At 35.7% G+C, this 25,816-nt stretch overlaps 1 protein-coding gene across 1 annotated transcript in view; it reads left to right on the plus strand.

The window, feature by feature from the left end:
* Positions 1-1,433: 1,433 nt before the first annotated feature.
* igfbp2b (insulin-like growth factor binding protein 2b) overlaps positions 1,434-25,816 on the plus strand; it is a 30,012-nt gene continuing 5,629 nt past the window's right edge. Inside the window, exons 1-3 of the mRNA XM_051119049.1 lie at positions 1,434-1,955; positions 21,398-21,555; positions 24,959-25,099. Of these exons, the coding sequence (XP_050975006.1) occupies positions 1,613-1,955; positions 21,398-21,555; positions 24,959-25,099 (642 nt within the window). The 5' untranslated portion in view covers positions 1,434-1,612. The remainder of the gene's footprint in view (positions 1,956-21,397; positions 21,556-24,958; positions 25,100-25,816) is intronic.

Consider the following 25,816-nt stretch of genomic DNA (forward strand, 5'->3'; position numbering starts at 1 on the left):
TCACCAACGACATAGTAACGTTATGGTAATCACCTACAATAATCTAGCATTATAGTCGGACAGTTTTACAAGCAACCGCCACTCATATTCTCTTCAAAAAACAATAAAACTTAAGAAATGCTTCTCTAATACAAGCATATTTCTAAAAGACAACAAATAGGTGGAATACCACTACATTTAGATTTCGCCAACATACCAGTTACTTTTATTGCTGCTACTATAAAATCATCATGAATAAGGATTGAACCCCATTAAAGAAAGTCAAAATAAAACGTCCTAAAAAGAAGATACTACTTTATTAAACTAAATTTCAATAGTTTTCAAACTAAGTTTCGGTAACCGAAAAACGTCATATTTCTAGTCAGAATCGGGTTAAATAAATGCACGCGTTCCTCTGACGAGGTAACAACAGTAGGCCCCTCGAGTGGTTTGCGTTAGAATCAGTATCCACCTTATAACATGGAAGTAAGCCTAAAGCCGTGTCACGCTAGACTTTTAACATGCGAAATTCCTTCGCATGCCACATCTTTTCATTCAGCTATGAGGTCACGCTGTGAGGTATCGATATGCTATTGGTCACATGGTGTTACGTGATGCGATTCGCAGGTCAGAGTTCACCAAGCTTGAACTTCGGAGAACACAGCGAAATGCAAAAATCTTTTGCACGGCCTTGCATTTCTGGTCTGACACATTTGCACGCATATGAACGGAAGTCAATGGAACGAAAAGTCTAGTGTGACCGCGGTTTAAGGGTGAGACTTTCGGTTCGTTAGCCACTATAGGGCTAACGAGAAGAATGTGCAGTAAAGGGTAAAACTGTTTGCACTACAAACCAGTGTGCTCATAATTAAGACAATACATTAAAATAATATCAAGCAGCAAAACGAGATGTTTTGTACAGCTAAAAACAGCTGGACATGGATGAGACCTGCAGCCAGAGCCATACAATTTACAAATGGCCACGCCCAATCTTACGGGAAGAAAATGTGAATAAACAAAACATTTATCGACTTATTACAGACTCAGATATCAAAAACAAATGATAACCTGTCATAAAGTGTTTTGTTTAAAGGTATTTAACATAGTCGACATTAGATGAAGGTGCTGGAAGCCCTAAAAAACTATTTTGATTGTTTGCACCGAGAAATGGCAGAAAATCACTCCCGGGCAAGTAACTTAAGCAGATAATTGGCACACTGGTTTTGTTGTTCTAAAAATAGACACAGAACCATAAACATATAACAAAACCAGTGTGCGAATGATAAGGCAACAGATGTTTTTTTTTTTTTTTTGGCTGGAACTACAGTTACTATAGTAATTCAGACTTAGGGAACAGTATTAGCAACCATAACAAATACACAAGCTAACAAACATGTTTCCAAGCAGCGTATCTCTCACCGAAGAAATATCCAACATTTGCACCATATCGACTTGTGTATCTATACTTGACTTTGACTAGCTTTTGACGTGATGTCATTTCGGTGTAACATGACAGCAAATAGGACCCAGCAGAGCTCTCCGGCGAACCTCACCTGTCCCCAAACGCACTTTTACTTTTCCACCTGAAGTCGCCTGCAGAATCCCGACATCTGTCAGACTTAAAGATAACGGCATGTTTCCAGTATTGCTCTGCAGTTTGTTGCTCCTGCACGGCTCGCTCGGTGAGATCGTGTTCCGCTGCCCGAGCTGCACCGCGGAGCGCCAGGCGGCGTGTCCCAAGCTCACCACCTCTTGCGAGATTGTCAGGGAACCGGGTTGCGGTTGCTGTCCTGTTTGCGCCCGGCAGAAGGGCGAGCAGTGCGGCGTCTACACGCCGAGATGCGGGAGCGGTTTGAGGTGTTACCCGAGCGCGAATTCAGAGTTACCGCTGGAGCAGCTGATACAGGGACTCGGACGATGCGAGAACAAAGTGGACCTGGAGCCCACCATGACCAACCAGGAGTCAGGACACAGTGGTGAGTCTCAAGACTTGTTTGTGAACATGAATTGATGCACAGCCGCTGCCAAAACGTGTGCATATCACACGGATGATGGTGCACTTTGATGTCTCCTCAGTGTTGATTTCTCCTTGACTTGGGAAATCAACACTGAGTCAAATATCAGTGCAGGGTCTTTGTTCTGGCACCCTTTTCTCCACCATCTTGTTTGATTGTTTATACAGCTCCTTTGTTAGATCACCAACTTCTGTCTGAACTGTTTCTGGTGCATCTGCTCACATGTCCTTGATTTGGTTTATATTAGGATTTTCACAGTCATGAAAGAAAACATGGGAATGTCTTTCAGTGTTAAAATTAGAATTTCTTTGGGAAAGTCATGGAAATTAATGCTATTAAAATAAAAAAATAATAATATAAGATAATATTATTTATTTATTTATTTGTATATAAATATGTATGTATTATTTATGTTTTACATATTTAATATTGAAAAAAGTTTCAGATATTTCATCAGCTATGAATGGATCTTTTTTAACATCAAATATAATTGGAAGTAATTAATATATTTTACAATTTAAAATAATTTACACACACACAACAGTTTAAAATAATTTTTTATTTTATTTTATTATTTAGAAATTCTGTTTTTTATGGAGCAATATCTAGTTCATGGAAAAAAAAAATATTTACATAACAATGTGCTCCACTTTTGCAAAAGTTAAACTTTTCACAACTTGTGATACTGGACACACCCACATCCTGTCCTCAGCAGTCACTGAGTTCAGGTCGTTTCATCAATGCAGGTCGCTGCCGATGGGAACAGAGCTTTATCCCGTAATAAACGACTGGAAAAGTCACGGAAATTTCTATAGTTGCCGCAGGCCCAAATTAAAAGCTTATCTGGTCTGGTCACAAACACTGGAAAAACTATGGAAATTCCTTGTCAACAACCTTGTTCCTTTGTTATTGCTGTCCTTAGGTTATGATAGAGTCAGATTATATCAGTATGCAGCAGCATTAGACATTTGTCTTAAGACTTCTTTAGAAGCAAATAAGAGATCTGTAACATTGTGGCAAGCTATAACATATATGTGGCAGTGAATCCAAGACTTTTGGGTGCAGTAGGATGACCAAGTGTTGAAGTTTAGTTGACCGTTTGACCATTGATTCCCTCAGTAAGCAAACAAGCTTATCACCTGTTAAACTATTGACACTGTGACGTTTACCATTTTTTTTCTTTGCCCCAGTGGTCCCTGAATAATATAAATATACATCTTTGAAACCTTCTCAAGGATTAGTTCTTTCTTAATGGGGAAATAAGTGCATCATGCACAATGCAACCTATTGCCTTGATAATGTCATCTGTATAATCCCATGTGGGTGTCATCAGAGGCAATCTCTTTTGCTCTAAAGACCAGGATGAGCCGTTCTAACCTTTTGCCATGCAACTGAAATATGTGACCTAGATTTCTAATAAAATAAAGAATTTTCAAATTACAGATGACTAAATGGTGCCAAATGCCTCTGCTTTGAAACAAATTGGCAGCCGTTATCCTGTTGTGCTGTTGAATTTTCCAAGAAATCAAGGGTGAAAGGCTAATGTCGCCTGGCACAAATTGGACTTTTGCACACTGAACTTTGAGGCCTGTCCAGGCACCCTTGTGAATCTGCCCCACTACGCTGTCTGAGCAGCGTTTGAATGGGGTATTTTGGGATACCAGTAAACACTAAGCAACAGGGTTTCCCAGCACCAGCAATTAATCAGCTCATTTTCAAGCCTTTCCAACGCAGGTTTCTAATAAAGAGAAAATACTGCCAGCTCTAAAGATAGTTAAAGTTCACCATTACTCACCCTCATGTTTTTCTGGCACTGTGCTATTTTATGTGTTCTGTAAAAAAAAAAAAAAAAGGCTGAATGTCAAAGCTTCTGTTTTCCATACAAACACAACTACATGTTTTTAGGGGAGATTTTTCTGTGAATATTAATGACTTCTTTAACTATTTGTCAGACAAATCGATTTGAATATAGAAGAGAAAGGGTAAGTTTGCAGATTTTCAACCAACTTTGTATTGTTACAATGCTGGTAGTAGGGTAAGTGTACCCATTAAACTCACCAAAATCTAAGTATATGTGTTTTTCACAGATATGGACATGGTTTATAAGAAAAATTAACAGTTTACATGCAAGAATTATCTTTCATTTGAAAATGTATTAATTAGTCGATGTATACTTTAGAATATAAAATTAAGATATTTTATGAATAAAGTCAAAAGTCTGGCATGGGCTCAATTGGTACTAAGGCACCATTTAAGCCCGCATATTTTCCAAATAAGGCCACATCCTGATCTATTCACAAAATATAAAAAAATATTGATTTTTAAGAAGTAAAACATCAATATATTAATTCAGTGACACAGTTTGCTAGTGCTCATTACTTGTACTAATAACATTTAACCCCAGCCACAAAGGACCTGTAAGGACTGTAAAAAGACACACTAGTCTATACCATGTTTACATTCGTTTTACACTTAGCCTATATAACATAATCAAGCTTCTTGTTTACTGTCTACTTGAAGACACTCTGTAATCTTGCTCTCTACCGCTGAACTGTCTCCCGTCCCTGATGAGCATCAACTCTGATCTTGACCTTCACTCACGCCCAAAAAGATTTTCTGTTCACTCCAAACTGTTTTGCTAGAACATGCCTCTACAATTTTAGTATTTTCCAAACATCAGCAGACGTCCATTATATAATGGTGCTACACAGTCACAAAACAATTTATGACGTATTTATTTGTAAATTAATGTTAAACGAATCACAAAACATTTAGTGTTTGTGTTTCACATGTTTAATTCTTCGGCAGTCTATCTTTCAGTAAGGCAAATGGTTTAATCTTGAGATTAACTTTGTGTGCAAGCCAATAAAACTCATCTTTCCATTTAAAGAAAAAATGTTTTAAAATGATAAAGTACCTCTTGTTCATACACAAAAACAATACATTTCTCTCTTATTTGACATAATATCAATGTGCTTAACAAAGAGATGGCTGAAAATGGCAGAAATGACTTCTGAAGGATCCTAAAACACAAGTTTTTGGGTGTCTTTCCTGAGACAGCATGCACATAAGTGGTGCTAACTCAATGTTGCCAAATGTGATTTGTATGAAATAAAAATGTCAGGGAATTAACAAATCACTGGATTGGTTAAAACAACGACTAGCATAAAATATATTTTTTTCTTTTTTAAATTTGACTTCAAAGTTGAAAGTGGGCTTAAAAGGTACATGGGCTTAATGGGTACACTTATCTACAGTGTTGGGGAAACTTACTTTTAAAGGTAATGCATTACAATTTTGCATTACTCCCTGAAAAAGTAACTTAATTACATTACTTTTTATGAAAAGTAGTGTGTTACGTTACTTTTGCGTTACTTTTTAAAATCTGGGCAGGGCTTGCTTCTTTGTTTTTAATATAAAAGAATTGTAATGTAAAAGCCCTTTTACACCAAAAGTGAAATGAATACACCTCAGGCTGAAAGAAATGTACATTTATGTAGGAGATCACTCTACATAGCTATACAAAAATGAAACACAAATGTTAGTTTATCTAAAGTAATTTTTGCTTATTAGTATGGTTGAGTTGCATCACCGAAGGTCAACAGGAAAGACACTAGTTAATAAAATGGGATTAAATACATAAATTTAATACATTTACAAATACATTTAATTGTTAAATACATTAAATACATACTGAATCTGTTTTTTGTGAGTGAGATAAATTAATGCATGTTCACATTTAGTGTAGAATACAGTAACTTCATGTTTACTCCTAATTTCCTGACAGGAGACTTGTCAATCAATAAATGGGGAAAAAAGTAACCTGTGTTACTTATTTGAAAAAGTAACTCAGATATTATCTTAGTAATTCAAAAGTAATGTTACTTTACTAGTTACTTGAAAAAAGTAATATTATTACGTAACTCGCGTTACTTGCAATGCGTTACCCCCAACACTGCTTACCTATATGTGAATGAACAGTATGTGCCCTTTCTCTGTTACCTACACCAAGATAATTTGTCAGGAAAAAGCCTTTTCTCTGTTTTCTCTAGTCATGTAGGACTGATTTAAAGAAGGAGAGGAAGAAAAAAAAAAACCTTTGCTCCATAGACGACCAGCTTTTATTAAAACACTATTTTGGCAATGGTGAATTACCCTTTTAAGTCACATGGACTTTTTTAATGGTACTTTTAATTTGCCTTTTGCAGCTTAGCAGTTTAATTCGCCATCCACTGTGATTGTATGGAAAACAGAAGCTCAGATATTCTGCATTCGATCTCCTTAATGGTTTCTGGAAGAAATAAAATAGTAGTTGGAGTTGGAAAAACCTAAGGGTGAGTAAATGATGACAAAATCATTTAACAAACCGTTTAATCAAAACTCCAATTGGCAGATTGCTTGGTAGTGAGGTGTGTGGTCAGTAGCATACACATTTGTCTTTCATTTCTCACTCTTTTCTGTGAGAAAAATTCAAAATCAGCATCAAACCAGTTAGTCCTGTGAGTGCGGTTACTGAAAGTCTTGTGGAAATCTTGTTAGCCGTGGCCAGTGTCCGTTCTGGCCCAGTACTTCTATTTCTGCTTAACAGAAAACAAATTATTGCTGATCTAATGAATGCTGAGTATGTTGTCTGTTAAGGCTCATTAATGCAGTGAACTATGAATGGATGTTGTAATTATGAAACTCGCTAGAAGGTGCTACATCCAGGACCTCTGGTCCTCTTCTTTGTGTTCGCTGCATGCCTTTGTGTTTTACTCTGTGGCCACTCCTCAGTATAGCTTTAACTAAATGTTGTGATTTGGCACCCAGACGTTGCATCTCAAATGAAGGCTCATTCCGCACTGCGGCTGGTGAATTAGATTCAGGATCCTGTAGTTTCATCACACTGAGCGTCTCTTAATTATCTGAAACCTCGCTGTGCACGGCCTTAACTGTGAGCATAGTGCACCACCTGTAGTTAGCATTGTTCATATGTCAGGCGGCTGCCTCAAACATGATCCAGCATGCATTAGAACCTAATGAGAGGAACATCTTTAGTAATGACACTTAACCAGTGCACAGATGCTGGCTTACATAATGTTCCCTTGGGTTTTAAGAAGTCTAGAATTTGTTTTGTCCAAATCCAGGGTTTTGAGAAGAACTATTTTGCAACACATCTGAGAACCTCTGTCAGTGTTGTGACCTTTAGCATGGCACTTAAAGGATAAGTTCAGGCAAAAATGGAAATTTTGTCATCATTTATTCACCTTCATGTTGTTCCAACTAAAAGAGCTGCTCTGTTTCCAAACGATGGCCGTGTATACATACAACTTCAAGTCTCATGTTAGTTTATTGTAAAGAACAGGCTAAAATCTAAGCCATTAGTTACTAAACTAAAGAGTTCATAGATCTTATTCCAACTTGCGTTGAATGAGAAAAATGGCATATTTAGATGTGTCACAAAAGATTTGATGGCAAACACCACTGGTTCTTGCATGGCATGTGTCCTATTACAAAAGGATTAAATATATTCAACTGGATATGAGATTTCAAAGCTGTACCAGAGGGAAAGATTATTAATACTACTTCAGATGGCTTGAAATATAGTGCAAATTACATTTGTGAACTTTGGTTGGATCAGTTGGAACATCTTAATTTTTGGTCTGTTCTTCATACAAAAGTTATCAAATGACTTGAGCAAGAGTTATGTAGTTTAATCATACTTTCATAATACTTTTTTGTGCTTTTTTGGGGCTTGGCAGTTTGTGCGGAATAAAAACCAGCCTCAGAAGTTGGCTTAATGTTTTTTGTGCTTCATGCAAGAATGAAAAAGATGGGGGTGAAAATAATGAAAAATAAAATAAAGATGACTATTGCTTTAACAGCAATATTTTGAAGTGGCGTACATTTTTATATTTAAGTTTTCATTTTAATTTTAGATCTAAATCTAGATTGAATTAATTTTTTTGTGTCATTCTCTCTTTTATTATTATTAATATTATTTTTAAAATATTTTTTTTTATTGAGCTTAACCCTTTAAACTCCCATTTTTGAACATAGTGAAAATGCACTATTCAAACGAAGCGAAAACAGTTTTTAATATGATTTTAATGTACAGTTTCAATGTCTGATTTTAAAATGGTTTTCAACTGATATATAATTTCTTATGATATCTAAAGCGTGATAGGGAAAAAGGCAACGAAAAAAGTCTTTTTGTGACAAAGGTCAGGACTCGCGTTACCTCTTGTCATAAATTAATCTATTACTTTTTCTACATAATTTGTAACACAAAAGAGTGGTTAAATATCTATTTAGGAGTCTTAGACCTTTCCAACAATATATAGTTTGTCATGATTAGATTAGGATTTATTTGTGATATGGTGAAGTAAACGTAGGCATCCCGTATATGGGACGGTGACAAATTAGGGGGTTACATTTTTCATTAGTGGTTTTCATCTAATATTTATATTTTTATGCTAATTATCGAAAAAGATTTTTAATTGTTTTAGTCACCACTCAAAGCGAGCATCAGTCAATATACTTTAAGTTGCTTCTGATAAAATGTCAAAACCAGAAAACACAGTCTGATGAATCCAAAATTACACTAAACAATGTACTTAAAAATAAAATGCACACTAAAATTATGAACACAACCATGGATCATTAGGTAAAAAGATGCACCTGTAAACCTCCTCACCACCATGCTAAAAATATATCTCATGTTTGTTCAAGCTAGCGGTTTGTATCTCTTGTTTGTTTCTCAGCCTTTTCCTCTTTCTCTTTGTGTCACGTGTACTGTGATTGCCTTTGGATCCCTTCGGGGTCTGATGTGCTGAGACATGCTCTCTTCAACACCTTTACAGTGCCTGCAGTGGGGACGCCTAGGGTGGCGGCAGCTTGTCGAGACCTGCGACACCAGTGAGGCTCCTTCTAGGCGCCGTGACTTTACTTTTGCTCTGGGGTATCTGAAGTGTCATGGTGTCAAACAAGCAATTGAAATAACAGAATAACGCTTGGTTCTTTATCCCCAAGGCAAACCTAGACAACCCTACACGGGCTAGAGAGATGATGGAGGAACGTCAGCAAAATACACAGTCTGACACATCCAGCAATCTTTCACTATGTGCTATAATGCTGGCTGCCTGCCTGCCCGACTGATACACATTAAATGTCAATATTGACAGCAACAGGTATATTCACTATGAAATTAGTGCAAAGAGTACAAGTCTAGCAACAGTAAGGCTGTATTAATTCCTCTCGGCACACATCTACATTCCTGTCAGCAGGTCTATTTTGTTATGCCTGACAAGAAATACGATTTGTAACTTACATGCTGCCATCTTAGCTGTCATGCTGATTTCAACTTAACTGTAATCTTTTTTTTGGATTTTGCAATTGAGAAACATTTATATAACACACTATAAAAATACTTTTTTACATTTCTAATATAATATAAAATATCAATATAAAGTATTATATAATAAATAATGAGCCCTCCCCACTCTATATTTCTTACTTAACTATAATTCTTACTTAAAATGAACCCAAAATTAACATTTGTTAGTATGTTCAATAAATGAACATTGCTTCTTAATTATGGAAGTAATATGCAAAATGGCAGTGTATTTCTGTATTTAAATTTACATTTTCCCATACATATGTGCATCACTCAGTGCAAAATGAAAAAGGAAATTTACATTTGCCATTTCTTACAGTAGTTTAAATAGGCAAATAAAAAAAAATATTTTGACGCTTTAGAAGTTGCAAAATGAAAATGTATTACCCAAATTGATTACATTGACGTGTTGATTACATGTCTAAGCAAAAACTGTAGCAAAATGATCATTTAAATGCTATTTTTCCTTAATGCATTTAGACTTACAGGAAAGACACTTGGGATTGCATTTTTATCATAATACAGCGTGATAATTGTAGCAAGATGCACTGAGAATTTCAGAATGCATTCTGAGCCAAAGGTGCAGCAAAAGGTAGCAAAATGGTGATTAAATGTATTTTATGTTTCTTAAATGCATTGACACTTACATATAAGAAGTTTTAATTGCATTTTCATTAGAGAAGTCTACTTCCAGAACAAAAATTTACAGATAATGTACTCACCCCCTTGTCATCCAAGATGTTCATGTCTTTCTTTCTTCAGTCGTGAAGAAATTATGTTTATTGAGGAACAATTTCAGCATTTTTCTCCATATAGTGGACTTCTATGGTGCCCTGAGTTTGAACTTCCAAAATGCAGTTTAAATGTGGCTTCAAACAATCCCAAATGTGGTTGTAAATGATCCCAGCCAAGGAAGAAGGGTCTTATGTAGCAAAACGATTGGTTATTCTCATAAAAATAATGCAATTTATATACTTTTTTAATCTCAAACGCTCGTCTTGTCTTTCTCTGCCTGAATTGTTTTTTTTTCCGGTTCTTGACAGTTAGGGTATGCCAAAAAACTCCCATCTCCTGTTTTCCGTCAACTTCAAAATTGTCCTATATCACTGTTTTACCTTGTTTGATCTTCCTTGCATGTTCGCTTTGCAAAGATTTTGTCAGTACTTCTGAAGCGATGCAGGATGATTTTGAAATTTATTTTATTTATTTTTTTTTTTTTTTTTAATGAAAATAACTGATCATTTCGAAAGAGAAGACCCTTCTTCCTTGGCTGGGATCGTTTGAAACTGCATTTAAACTGCATTCTGGAAGTTCAAACTTGGGGCACCATAGCAGTCCATTATATGGAGAAAAAAATCCTGAAATATTTTCCTCAAAAAACATAATTTCTTTACGATTGAAGAAAGACAAGGAGGTGAGTACATTATCTGTAAATTTTTGCTCTGGAAGTGGACTTCTCCATCAAATATCCCGTGATAAATGTAGTTTAAGTTAATGTGGATTTCATTTTGCACTAAATGTTGCGCATATGTATGGGAAAATGTAAGTTTACATACAGAAATACATTGCCATTTTACATAATGCATTGCCATTTTGCATATTACATTTCAAATTAAATTCTGCTACCCATATGATTTACAGAATAAAGATTTTTCTGGTCGACTAGTAGTCGTTCATTTTAAGCATTAGTCGACTATTAGTCGCATGTTTATTAATAAACCATATAAATCATAATAATGAGCTTTTTTTTCTGCAGGTCAAAACAACCCAATCGCTTTTTTTTTTAGAGTGTATAGTTTTGAATTTTGGATTTAGTTTTTATTTATTTATTTTCAGTCTTTTCAGTTTAGTTTTGTTAGTTTTTACTCTATAACTGTTAGATTTATTGTTTTCAGTGTTTTATAGTTTCTAGTATTTCTAGTATTTAGTTAAATTTTAGTATTTTGTCCAGCCTGTTAAAGCAAGTTAAAATGATATCATTTAAACAGTAGCCAATTCAGTGCCGTCTTGTGTTACAGATAGTGTTTTGATAATAATGATTGCAGGTGGGTACTAAAATGTACAATATATTCTCTGTCTAAAAAAAAAAGACAGAATATTTTTAGCAGTTTTAGTTTGTTAACAGTAACAACACTCCTCAAAGCGTGTCAAAACGACACAAGACCTTGAAAACGTAGTCTGATAATTCCAAAATTATTTTGCTGCTAAAAAAATAAAAAATGCGTCATTTAAAGGGTAGCCTAAAAATCCTCAGTACCTCTGGTATTGTTTAGTGCTATTTAGTGGCATTTTCATGTTTAATGCAAGCGGCTTATAAAATAAACAATTTATTCTGTATCTAAAACTAAAATCATGCTTGTTTTTTTTACATTCAGTGTGAACAAATTGCTCATCACTGGAATATTAGTTAGGACACAGTGTATAAAAGTCCAAAATTTGGGCTGCTAACCTGAAGACTGCCTTTTTAAACTTGGTAGAGGTAATTCAATGTGTGTACTGCTATGATACCTTACCAGAAGGCACTAATATCAAGAGAGCTCGAAGATTAAGTTTGATCTTGTTTTGCATGGTCAAAGCAAACATTTCCAGAGTTTTTAATACATTCCTTCTGTAAACTAATGACAGCTGTACTTAGCAAAGCGTCTTTCTGGGACCCACGCTTAGCACTGTGCCAAGTGTTATCACTGAGTTTTATAAGCTTGTTGCTCAAGCGCTTGTCAAAAGCTGAAGCTCAGGCAGTCCTTGACACTCAGGAGGCTGTAGTTGCTATGGTGCCAAATGGAGATCAACAGTACTTCACAAAATGAATCCAAGGCATTTCCTGAGGAAAACTTTGACTTCAAGCTGTTTCCTCAAAGGTTCGAATCTTAACACTGAAACTAGGTCACTAGTATTTGTCAAATTCGAACTTATTATCAAATTGCTTGCTGTTGAGGAATACTAGAGCCTTAAAGGCACAGTTCACCCAAAAATCTCATCTGTCTTGTTCTACAGAAAAATAAATGCATACAGGTTTAGACTGACATGAACGTGAGTAAATGGTGACAGAATTTGCATTTTTTAGGTGAAATATCACTTTAAGGGTGATTCATATTGGCAAAGATTACATTCACATATGCGTAGAGTATTAGTGAAATAGACATTTTGTTTTACTTTGTACTGTTGCTAGAAAATATTAGTGCTCTGATTTTGAAATAATTCAGTATTAATCACATTATATTGATACTTGCTTGCAATTTGATCATGCTCTTATACTGAGTGTTAATACAATACCAGTTTCAGTGTTTTTGTAAATAAGCCTCTTCTGCTCACCAAGCCTGCATTTATTTGATCCAAAGTACAGCAAAAACAGTAAAATTCTGAAATATTTTTACTATTTAAAATATTAAAATGTTTTATTTTAATATATTTTAAAATATAATTTATTCCTGTGATTTCAAATATGAAATTTTAGCATCATTACCAGTCACATGAATCATTCTAATATTCTGGTTTGCTGCTCAAAGAACATTTATTATTATTATTATTATTATTATTATTGTGAAGAGATGAGTAGAATTTTTTTTTTAGGTTTCTTTGTTGAATCGAAAGTTCGAAAAACAGCATTTATCTGGAATAGAAATCTTTTGTAACATTATAAATGTCTTTATAATCACTTGCTAAATAAATAATAGTATTAATTTCTATATTAAAAAAATAAATAAATGGTTGGCGACAATAGCCTTGTGGTTAGTGTCAGTACTTTCCTGTCATCTCTCTACTGTCCTGTTCATTAAAGTCACAAAAAATCCCAAAAATATAACTTAAATAAATAAATAAATAAATAAATAAATTAAAATAAAATAAAATAAAATAAAATAAAATAAAATAAAATAAAATACAATAAAATAAAAATTAAGCTGACTCCAAGTTTTTGAATGGTATAGTGTATAATGTTACAAAAGCTTTTTATATTTCAGATAAATGCTGATCTTTGGATCTTTCTATTCTTCAGAGAATCATGAAAAAATGTACTCAGCTGTTTTGAATATTGATGATAATAAGAAGAAATATTTCTTGAACAGCAGGTCAGCATATTAGAATGATTTCTGAGAGATCATGTGATGCTGACAACTGGAGTAATGATGCTGAAAATGTAGTTTTGATCACAGAATTAAATTATATTTTAAAATATATTAAAATAGAACAGTTATTTTAAATAGTATAAACATTTTGAAATTTTACAGTTTCTGCTGTACTTTGGATCAAATAAATGCAGGCTTGGTGAGCAGAAGAGACCTCTATAAAAACATTAAAAAAACTTTTGACTGGTAGTGTATGTAAAGTGGATATCCACACAATACTTTTCTGTTTTATGTTTATTTGCATGCTGTGATGGTATGGTAGGTGACTCAGTTGTTGATTTATTGTGTATTTATGTATACATTGATTTCAGAAGCACCTTTGAATACCTGCATGATTCGAGAAGCCTGTTGCAGTGTTTCATTTACTTACATCTCCTGCTCTTTTTTGTTGAAATCTATGTTTGGTATGTAGAAATGATCTGCAGAAGCACACACACTCATGCACAAACTCAAAGACTGAATCTCATTCGTCTGCAGAGAACATTTCCTTTGTGCACAGTGGCTGCTGAATCATTGAGGCTCCCTCAGCAGGCCTCTGATTTATGACCGTACAACATCGCTGTTTAGTCTTTGCATATGCAATTACAGAAAAGATAAAAGAAAGCGAGGGAGAGTAGAAGAGAAAGACAGAGAAAAGTGCTGGCATGATCCACCGTGTATTGAGAAGAAGCTCAGGCCGGGTAGTTTAGGTTGAATGAAATCTTAAACGGTTTTTCATCAAATGGGGGAGAAAAAAATGGGGAACTGCTCCCAGAGGATAGTGACAAATTACTTCTCAGAACGATTTTCTTAAGTGGAATCAGAGAGAGTGCGAAATACTAAGACACTGAACAGATGTTTTAATGATGTAGAGGACACACAGAGGACACCGGTGCAAGTTCCTGCAGGACAGAACAGTAGAAAAAGCGGTTTGGATTGTCTTTTATACTTGTGGTTATTGGGGAAAGATATCCACCAGCACTTGCATCTGTTTTCACACTTTGGTTGGTAAATATGTGCTTTTAGTGTTTGTTTTCATTTCATTTTATAATTTTAGTTAGATTTTAAATGTGTAAATGTGTTGTACTGTATTTCAGTTAGTCTCCATTTTTTTTTTTTTTTTTTTTTTGGTTTAAATTTGCATTTTCAGCTTTATTTTAAATAACAAAATGTTCTTTAGCAGTTTTAACAATAGCAACCCTGTTCTTGCTGTTGAAACTGCTGGTGTAAAAGCACAGAACATTATGTTTTTTAATACTATTTTTATCTGAAAGTTTTGTTTCCATAGTTATTTGAGAATCAGAGGTAATTGTTCATACAGCCAGTGGTCATTTTGAGGGCCGGCTCTGGCATATCTTTACTTTCATTTCAGTTTCTAAACTCTGTTGCAAGTGTTTCGCACGGTGTGCCAGACTAAGTGAAAGCAGTATCAAATTTGAGCCTCTTGTACATGCCCAAGGGAAGCCATTCTGCACTCACCAAAACCAACATTTAGTTTTTACAAAACCCTTCCACACCTGGTCCTGTTTTGCCGGACATTGGCATAGCTTTCCTGTGAGTCGTGTAGTTCCACAAAAGAAAGGAAATTAAATTACACTCTACACTGTTATTTCATGCCGCCATGGTACAGCGGGTCCTTGAAGTTACAACCTTCACAAAAGGCCGCATGGTTATGTAAGGAAGAACGAGCGCCAGATACAAGCCGGCTTTTCGGGCATCGCAGCTGCGTATGTTTTTCTTGCATTACTTTTTCATACTGACACATTCTGCGAGCCAGCTTGCTCACTGCTGCCTGTTTGGAAAAACAACATGGCCGCTCGGCTCCCTCTTCCTTGCCGTGTGGGATGAAAAAGCGTTTTCTGTAAATGTTTAACTGGATGGGTAAACTGTGGACAGGTTTCAATCAATGTCAGTGTCTTTGGGTTGCTTTCCCAGCATGCAGCGGTCCTCGGTTCGGCCACAAATTGTCCAGAGCTTGCTGGTTACGAGAGCTTCATGTTGCGTGTCGCTGAGTGCATGTTTGTATATATCAGTAGATTGTGTACTGTAAACCAATACGGCCGGTTATAATCCTGCCGTCAGACCTCTGCATTTTGATAAATCCTGGAGAGAGCCTGCAGTTTCAGCTCATTAGAGAAGTATGCATAGATTAATCCAAATCAGCAGTGATGGAGAAGATGTAAAGTGTTTGATTATGGGTGGTAGCATACAGCCAGAGCAGAACTGACTTTGAGTTTTTCGGTTTTTCTGTAATAATTACTGTGATAAAAGTGCTTTAATTTAAAACAATTTTTAAAATGTGATTTATTTATTTATTTATTTATGTGCATCAAACCATATATGTGACCCTGGACCACAAAAGTTGCATGGGTATATTTGTAGCAGTAGCCAGATATACATTGTATGGGTCAAAATGATTACTACAGTAAATCCATGGTAAATTATGGTGATGAGTAGATTGAAAAGCTTTCTGACTGTCTCGTTGCACACAGCTTTAAACTAGTTTGAATCACAGAATCATTTGTGTTCATCGCTGAATTCAAGTGTTTCACACTGGATCTCACAGCGCTGTTTAGTGCTCGCGTGACGGAGTAAATGGCAACGCATCTTCTCTAGTGAGCTCGCGCAGTGTGGCAGTTTGAACTTTGGTCCGAGCGGATAAGTGGTCCGTGTGGCGCGATTCAAATGAGTCTCACTGTTCCGTTCTGCTTTTGGCACATAAAAATTATGTCAAACATTTATCAAACTCTTCATATCGTTTTTTCGAGGAATACTATATTGCGATAATTATTATTATTATTAATTATTATTATCACCCAGCCCTATTAGGATCTTAAGTAAAGATCATGTTCCCTAAGGATATTTTGTAAATTTCCTACCGTAAATATATAAAAAGTTAATTTTTGATTAGTAATATGCATTGCTAAGAACTTAATTTGAACAACTTTAACCCTTTAACTGTCACTCCCATTTTTGAACACACTTAAAAATGCACTATCCAGACTTCAATTTTTATAATTCATGAATAAAAACATTTTGTAATATGATTTTGATATACATTTTCTGTGGTAATGCAATGTCTGATTTTAAAATGCCTTTCAAATGATGAATTTTGAGATTTTAAGTTTTGAACTAATATATAATTTCTTATAATTTTAAACTGTAATAGGGAAAAAGTACTTATGATGTACATTTTTTAAGTTGCACTCTTGACATATTAATCTTTTACTTTTTCTACATGATTTGTATCACGAAAATATGGTAAAAATTTGTCATGTTTAGATTAGGATTTATTTGTAATATGGTGAAGTAAACTTCGGCGTCCCACTGGGGGAACGATGACAGTTAAAGAGTTAAAGGCAATTTTCTAAATATTTAGATTTTTTGCTCTCTCAGATTCCAGATTTCAAATAGTTGTATCTCGGCCAAATATCATCCTATCCTAACAAACCATACATCAATGGAAAGCTTATTTATTCAGCTTGTGATTATGTATAAATCTCAGTTTCAAAAAATTGACACTTATGACTGTTTTTTTGGTTCAGGGTCACATATGCTGTTAATGTATTTAATAGTTAACATCAGTTAGGATATCCCTTTTGCATATACATATACATATACAGAAAGTGCTATAAAACCTATTTATTTAATTATTATTATTATTATTTTTTTTTTTTTGCATGCCAGACCATATATACTTTTTTAAATTTTAAAAATATTTATAAAAATGCATCAAGAGACCCAGTTTTTTTCCATCTTGCTGTTTTTAAATGTGCCTTAAGTAAACAGCAACTTACATGTACATCATATAGATTTACTTGATAGTTTATACGTGAAACATATCTACTAGATATGAATTGTCCAATGATATACAGTCAAACCAAAAAACATTTTCAGACACCTTCAACATTTCTCACATTATCACAGTTTGTTTGCTATAGTTTAGAAAATGGTAAGGAAATATGACGAGAACTCAGAGTGCCAGAACTGTGCCAGAACAAATTCATCTTGATAATGTCAGATAACTTTGAAAGAAACCTTAATGTAATGGATTACAATCAACCAAAAAAGTCAAACTGGTTAATATGTTAATATGACAATATTCACACAACTGTCAATGCAGGGCTCTAGAGTGCGACCAAATTTCTCAATGGTGCGACTAAAGAAAATCTGAGGTCGCACCGGTGTGACCAGCCATTCGAGGGCAAAAAAAACAAGTCTCCACGACTGTGGTTCAACAGACACACATTTGGCCCATATCGTGGTCTAAACCAATTAGAGATAGTGAAGAGAGTGTGGGAAGACCATGGCCGGCAATTAGTGATGCGCGGATGGCGGTTATATCCGCGGGCCGGGTGGGTCGGGTAATAAAAAAATGCATTCTGATTAGTTGCGAGTGAATGAGATAAATCAATAATGACGCAAATATTAACTACATTTTCTAAAATGTGAACCCGTTTTAAATACTTTTTTCCATCAGGCAAACCATTTCATTTGTGTGTATGTGTCTGTTCGCCTGTTCGAAAAGTTGTGACAGAAAAGGTGACATTCCAGATAAAGTTTGAAGGGAGTTATGCCTGTGTTAATGCTATTGAGTAGGGTAATATGCAGTGGTGTAGTGCAGAACCTGCGTATACCCATTACTTTATCAGTTGGCTTTGCGTATACCCACTTCTAAATTCCCTCTGACGCGCATCATTCAGTTTTGTCCTGCATTAGCCAAAATCATGACAGGCCACCATTTCTAATTAAATCTTATGTGAATAAATGCAAATATTCGCTCAAATCACACAGCAAATGCAGATCAGCTAAATCTGCTGTTAAAACTGAACCATCCATTCATCCTACCATCATGCAAAAATAAGAATTAGAATAATTGTAAATGGCGATTAAATGCGATGCGGTCGAAAATTTGGGTGCACCTAACTTTTGTGCTGGGGCACCTAAGAAAAAAAGTTAGGCGCACCAGTGCAACCAGTGCAGAAAGTTAGTCTAGAGCCCTGCAATACTTTGATGACCAGTTACTAAGCAATGCTTAATTTGTCTGTGATGTAAAAAGGTTGCATTAGCAAACATGGTTAGGTCAAATTGCCTGAATAGGTTTTGGTCCCTATTCAGGCAATATATATTTATTACATATATTTACATATAATTACATATATATGTATATGTATATATATATATGTATATATATATATATATATATATATATATATATATATATATATATACATATATATATATATATATATATATATATATATATATATATATATATATATATATATATATATATATATATATACATATATATATATATATATATATATATATGTGGTGTCTGAATAATTTTGGTTTGACTGTATGTAAAGATTATTCAGTCTTTGTGATGTCTTTCCTCATTCCTATCATGATTATTACTCATTTGTCAGAAATTTACATTAAGTGTGTGCTTTTTTTTAAATACAAAAGTTCCAGTTTAAAGGGCTGAAAATGTTGATAATCAATTTAAATCAATGAAATTTAAATATTATCTATAATTTATCACATATGTGTGTACAACCCTGGACCACAAAACCAGTCGTAAGTAGCACAGGTATGTTTGTCGCAGTAGCCAAAAATACATTGTATGGGGTCAAAATTATCGATTTTTCTTTTATGCCAAAAATCATTAGTAAAGATCATCTTCCAAGAAGATATTTCCCACCGTAAATATATCAAAACTTAATTTTTGATTAGTAATATGCATTGCTAAGAACTTCATTTGGACAACTTTAAAGGCGATTTTCTCAATATTTTGAACATTTTCAAATAGTTGTATCTCAGCCAAATAATATCCCGTCATAACAAAACATCAATGGAAAGCTTATTTACCCGGCTTTCAGATTATATATACATCTCAATTTCATTAAATTCACCCTTATGACTGGTTTTGTGGTCCAGGGTCACATATCATGTTTTCCCCCCACTGAGCTGGTTGCAATGCATTATCGTGTTGCCTTTTTTTTTTTATGTATGATAGGTATTATATATGATGTGTGTCCTTGTGCAGATTTTCTCATTGGAACATGTTTTGTGCCAGAAGATGTTTGTGATGCCTTAAAATGTTCCCTACATAGACAACACACTAGGTTTTGGAACACAGTCAGTGTGTTATTTCACAAGTGGCACTTGACTTTTCAACAGCGTGTCATGCTTCCTTGGAAGAAGCGAGAGAGAAACCAGCCCAGGCCCTGAAAAGAGTTCCTGTCCACTCCCCAACCGCACAGCCCACACACTAAGCCTTTGGAAAGAGAGAGGAACTGTGAGTGGGAAGTGTTGCTGGTGTAGGCCCAGGGATGAGAGTGTGGAACAGGGATGCTTCCGAGGATACGTAATGGCAGGTGTCTGCTGAAGCACGCCCGCCAATAATTTCTTCAATGAGGCAAACTCTGGCAAAGTCGCCTGCTATTTCAGACACTATTCTTAGGTCTGTTCCTTTACAATTGGACTTGAAACATTAGACCACAGCATTCGGTGCTGGACAATGCTCAGAGCGATCGCCCCCCTTCAGATCTCTAGGCTCCCATACTCACCCTGCACTGACTTCATTCGAGCGGCTCTGGGCTCGTGGCCTGAGGGTTCTGCTTTTTAATGTCGATGGGCCAGAAACAGAGCAGACTTGAATGCAGGCAAGAGTTTCAAAGGGCCAGCTACAGTCCAAGTGACCTGCTCTGTGCAACTGATGTTACCGTAGGGGATACGCATCCAATTTGCCCCCATACAAAGTCCAAAAGCACATATCTGCTGGTACAGTACATTCTGGATCAAATGCATAGAGGTTTGTTCAGCGGCCTCTGTGCTTTGATACGCCCCCCTAATGTAAGGGGTCAAAATGATATTACCTAGCTAGGAATAGTTCTTTCATTTACTCATTCTAATTTTGTTTCAAACCTATTTACTGTCTTTGTCTCTTATTGTCAGATGTACACAAAAAGACAAACTTTTTCTGTTCTTTTCCTCCCTCCATAACGCTATAAAATGTTGTTGCAAAGATATATATTTTTATAAAAGGTATTTCATTATTTTAATGTTAGTTATTATTATTAATAATAATTAAATATTAGTAATTTAATAATATTTATATATATATATATATATATATATATATATATATATATATATATATATATATATATATATATATATATATATATATATATATATATAATATTTATTTTTTATTTTATTATTATTATTATTTTTTTTTAATAGTTCAATGAAAATTCATTCATTAAAAATTATTTAGTCACTCACACCATTCCAAACCAGTATGACTTTGGGGAGTGGGGAACTGTTCCTTTAAATAAGGATAAAAGTCTTTTTTTGTTATTAGTAGTTCACTTGTGATTTGCCAGGCACATTTTGACTTAAAAGGCACGTATCTCTTCACAGGCCTCTGTGACTATCTGAATCAAGAGCTGTCATTAATCCCAGCCTTTAACTTTCTCTCTGCCTTGCTTTGATGCGCTGCCAAAGCACTGATCCTGGGTTTGTTTTCATTGACAAAAAAGATAGTTTGCAGTCTTTGACATGAGAGCAATAATCCAAACGTCAATTAGTTATACAACATCTAGCCTAACAGCGTTGTACAGCATTCAAAATTTAATTACGAATGTCTTTTAAAAAGCCATTCAGTTTTTGAATTTTAATTTGAATTTAGTTGGCAGAATTCAAAATTCCAAAACAATTCTTATTTCATTTTTTTTATTTAATTAAATTCCACCACCTCTGGTTATGCCGAACTTGCCGTCATTTTAATTCGATAAAATCCCCTCAACATCCTGAATGCCAGTTTCAACTGAATTGAAAGAGAGACATTAAATGATTAAAATGATTACAGTTTGAATTTTGCCTAAATCCTGTACTACTCTTCCCTTTATTAGGAGAATTAAATGGCACGCGGTCCCCTCCAGTAAAAAAGCCTGGCAAAGAAAACAGCTACCAGCACATCAAGGAAATAGCTGTGAAGCAGCATCTCAACAACAAGAGGACCAGAATGTACAACCCCCAGGATGATCCCAAAACACCTCACCCCAGACAGGTGAGTGTCCGTCTGTGAAGAAGTCACAGCACTCTTGAGTATTGGTGATCATTTCATAAGCAAAGGCAACACAGCGAATGTTAGACCTGTAGAAATAAAAACCTGTATCCACCTTGGACGTCAGTGTGTTCAGTACGGCAGTGCCCTCTTCTGGTTATCAGACTAACACACCACATACACAACGTTACAGGCTCACACAGCACACACACACATGTACTCGCTATGACATAGATACTCTCATTTCTGTATCAGCTAAACATTAATTTTCCTAACACAGCCTTCTGGGGTTCAGATTTACGGTATGTCCTTTGTACAACCCTCTATATTTGATGTTGCTATAATTCTGTGGTCTGAGGTTGTTTGTCAGTGTATAATTTATTGCTTCAGTATGTTATTTTCGTGATTGGAGCTGTGCAAAAACTGCTGTAAGCTGATTTTCGGGTGTTTTTCGTATTAAGCCTGTTGCTGGTGCCATTTTCACTGTTTTTGGTTAAAAACATATGATCATTTCCTTAGTTACCTAATTAACCAGTGATTTTTGATGTCTAAAACACTGCCCGGTGATAGCATACAGTCGCTTTCGGATTGCCAAGGCAGAACAAACGGCTGCCGTCTCTGCTGAAACGAGGAATGAGTCGGCGCTTGTCGAATTTGGCCATCACGCAAATCCACAGAGAGTTAATTAACTTTTCTTGGACTTGTACCATGCTTTACCTGGACTCTTAAATCCTCAGCCAAGTGACCAGTGCAACACCCCAATCAGCATTTCTATCAGGCATCATCTAATGTTTTGAGCCAATAGACAAATTGTCTTGCTAATTTACTTCAGTTGGCAAGTCATTTTTCTTTTCTTTCGTTCTTTTTTCTTTTTTGTAAAGTACAACTTGAAGTAAATGGCAGTTCTGGTAGTTTTCTTAGTAGCTCGGATGTAGGGCTTGTTTTGCATGCAAAACTTGATAAGATCAAGCTTGTCTGCTTTACGTTGTCATATTAGCATATCCTCACCATTTAAAGGACGCCTCAAGCGCATTGATCTGGAAAACAGTCCTACATCCGCTCATATTTTCCTCCTCGTTGAGCATATTCTATAGCTGCTACTGGGCAAGTAATCGTTTTCGAAAAAGACAATCGATGTGACCATAAACAAACAGCAGCGGAGACGACAATAGCTGTACTATGAAGCACACTCGATCTGGTTTGGCCGACCTGAAAGCAATAGTAACTCCGGCTAAATGATATGTTGATAAAGCAAATGAATGTTGGAAAGTACTATAAAAAGGTAAATGCAATAAAAAGAAGAAGCCAAGGCAATAAAAATTCAAACCAGTGATAATGGTAGGGTAATAAAAAGCCAAACCGAATAAACAACTTTTCTGTGGGGGTCATAAATCAGTAGCGTAACCATCACATATCCCATGAAAAGCAGACATTCAAGGAGAATGTCAGGGTGACGGCATGTCCGATGACAGCAGGGGACTGTTCACTGCTTTGTGATGGAGCACTTTTCATCCGCACGATACGGATAAGATCCCTGGCAGGCCCTCTTCCCCCAGTGCCCTCTTATCCTGGGCCAAGCTGGGAGCAGCCATCATGAGAGATATAGGGAAAAAGAGAAGGAACGGGAGACAGGAATGGTCTTTGATGCCGATGGCTGTCCTTGCCGAGAGGTGGGGAGGCAGAACTAAGCCAGCAAATTAGCTTGAGTACGAGATTAATATCAGCCACACAAATGTTTCATGAGGCCGCCGGCCTGCTGTTTATCTCACTCTCCTTATATGAGTGTTTCTTTGAGGAGTTTTATTAAAACTAATGTTTTGTTAAATGAAGGTCACATTAACCCTATCTTTTACCACATTTTACCATGCCTTCATCACTTATGTTTGCTACTTTTCAAATGCAGGTAATGTATAGATTTCATTAAATCAACTTTTAATGGCATTTCACCACCAGCAGATTTTCCTCTGATAAAGTTTTCCCATTCTCTCTTTCGTCTTTGGAGACCCAATAAAAACGGTGTACTTCAAACAGCAACTTCAAACACATAACATTGACAGCTTGACAGATTTAAAAGTGAATCCCAAATTTTTGAAACCAAAAATTTGGATATAGTAAGCAGAGGGGTTGTGTTTGTTGGATGATTTGAGAGGATCTGTGCAAGAGGGGCTGGAGATGTGCTTTTTGGCCATTTTGACTACTTGAGTACCCGACGGATTAATCAACCATGAGTACTCAAGTGTTTGTAGATATGTATTAAACCAGCATCTTTTCTGAATGAGTGCTACATGTTAAAGACCATGCATTCAAAACATTTTTAAAATGTGTCTCCAAAACACATTTTACCATGCCTTCATCACTTTTTTTGCTACTTTTCTAATGCAGGTAATGTATAGATTTCATTAACTCAACTTTTAATGGCATTGCACGACCCACAAATTTCCTCTGCTAAAGTTTTCCCATTCTCCCTTTTGTCTTTGGAGAACCAATAAAAATGCTGGTGCGTTTTTTTTTTTTTTTTACCATTGGTTGGCATAAACAAACAGCAACTTCAAACACACAACAGCGGCAGCTTGACAGATTTAAAAGTGAATCCCAAATTTTTGAAACCAAAAATTTGGATATAGAAAGCAGAGGGGTCGTGTTTTTTGGATGATTTGAAAGGATCTGTGCAAGAGGGGCTGGACATGTGCTTTTTGGCCATTTTGACTACATGAGTACCCGACAGATTAATCAACCATGAGTACTCAAATGTTGTAGATATGCATCAAACCACCATCTTTTCTGCATAAGTGCTGCATGTTAAAGATCATGCATTCGAAACATTTTTAAAATATGTCTCTAAAATACATTTTACCATGCCTTCATCACTTTTTTTTTTGCTACTTTTCAAATGCAGGTAATGTATAGATTTCATAAAATCAGCTTTCAATTGCATTTCACGACCCACAATTTTTTTTCATTGATAAAGTTTTAGAAATGTTAATCTCTCTTATCAACAGCTTATTATACTATATATTTTACATTTACATTTATTTTTCATATTTTATGTCTTGCAATGGAGATTTCTTATGTCTAAAACAAAGCCTGCCCTGATTAAAAACCAGCATATGCTGGTTAAGTATGTATTGAAGCATGGCAGCTGGTTTGAGCTGGTCCTAAGCTGGTTATAAGGCTGGTAATGAGCAGGCTTAAGTTGGTCATGTGCTGGTCCTAAGCAACTAGCTCCTGCTCGGGACCAACTCATAACCAGCTCAGGACCATCTCAAACGGCCAGCTTAAACCAGCTCAAACCAGCTGCCATGCTTTAAAACATACCTGTCGACAAAAATGTGTTTTAATATGTTTTAAGAGTCGAAGAGATACTCAAATACAATGCAAATTTGCGTGTGTGTGTTTGGTTTTACAGAGTCAGTGTCAACAGGAGCTGGACAGAGTGTTGGAGAACATCTCCCGAATGACGTTCCATGACAACAAGGGACCTTTGGAAAATCTTTATGACCTGAAGTTCCCCAACTGTGACAAGACAGGACAGTACAACCTTAAGCAGGTGATCTTTGACTCGACCTTTCAAAGACATCATCATTGGTTGGAAATCAGCAGCTGTGGTAACTAAAATAGCTTTTCTTTGGAAGTCTTCTTGTCCATGGTCAATTTGAGACCATTTGCAGGTCTCCTGCCACATTGGCTGGTAGACTAGTACAAAAAGTACTCGCGTTTGGATGGCAGCGGGTGTTAATTTCACTGTAGGGCAATAGGAATATGAGACATTGCACAACCTTTCAATCGGCAGCATCCTGCTGTTTTATTATCCAGTTCCATGTGGAAGGTTCAATAAAGACTCAAAAGATGGAGCCAAAGAGAAACGGCGTATAAAGCATTCCCACTTTCACTACAGAAGGCTGCTTTATCAAAGCCAAGGCAACCGTATCTGAGCTGAGAGTTACAAGCTAATGAAAATTTTGCTGACCGACTAACCTGTCTGTTGGGTGACTTGCCTTGGTTTTTTAGAGGCATCAGAGGAAAGGAGAATCACAAACTGAATCTTTTATATCTTAATGACTTCTCTTACTTATCTTTTACACCCCGATGAGATGAAAGGTTTTTTTTTTTTTTTTTTTTTTTTTTTTTTTACTGACTTTTTGGTTCTCAGGGTCTTTTCCCAAGAAAAAGATGTCACAGATGTCTGCTCGGGGGTTTCATAAGAAGTCTTATCAATGTCTCAAACAGTGCTCAGATTTGCAAGGATACCAAAGTCTGCAAGTGG

The sequence above is a fragment of the Labeo rohita genome, chromosome 9 (genome assembly GCF_022985175.1).
Source record: "Labeo rohita strain BAU-BD-2019 chromosome 9, IGBB_LRoh.1.0, whole genome shotgun sequence".
Taxonomy (NCBI): Eukaryota; Metazoa; Chordata; class Actinopteri; order Cypriniformes; family Cyprinidae; genus Labeo; species Labeo rohita.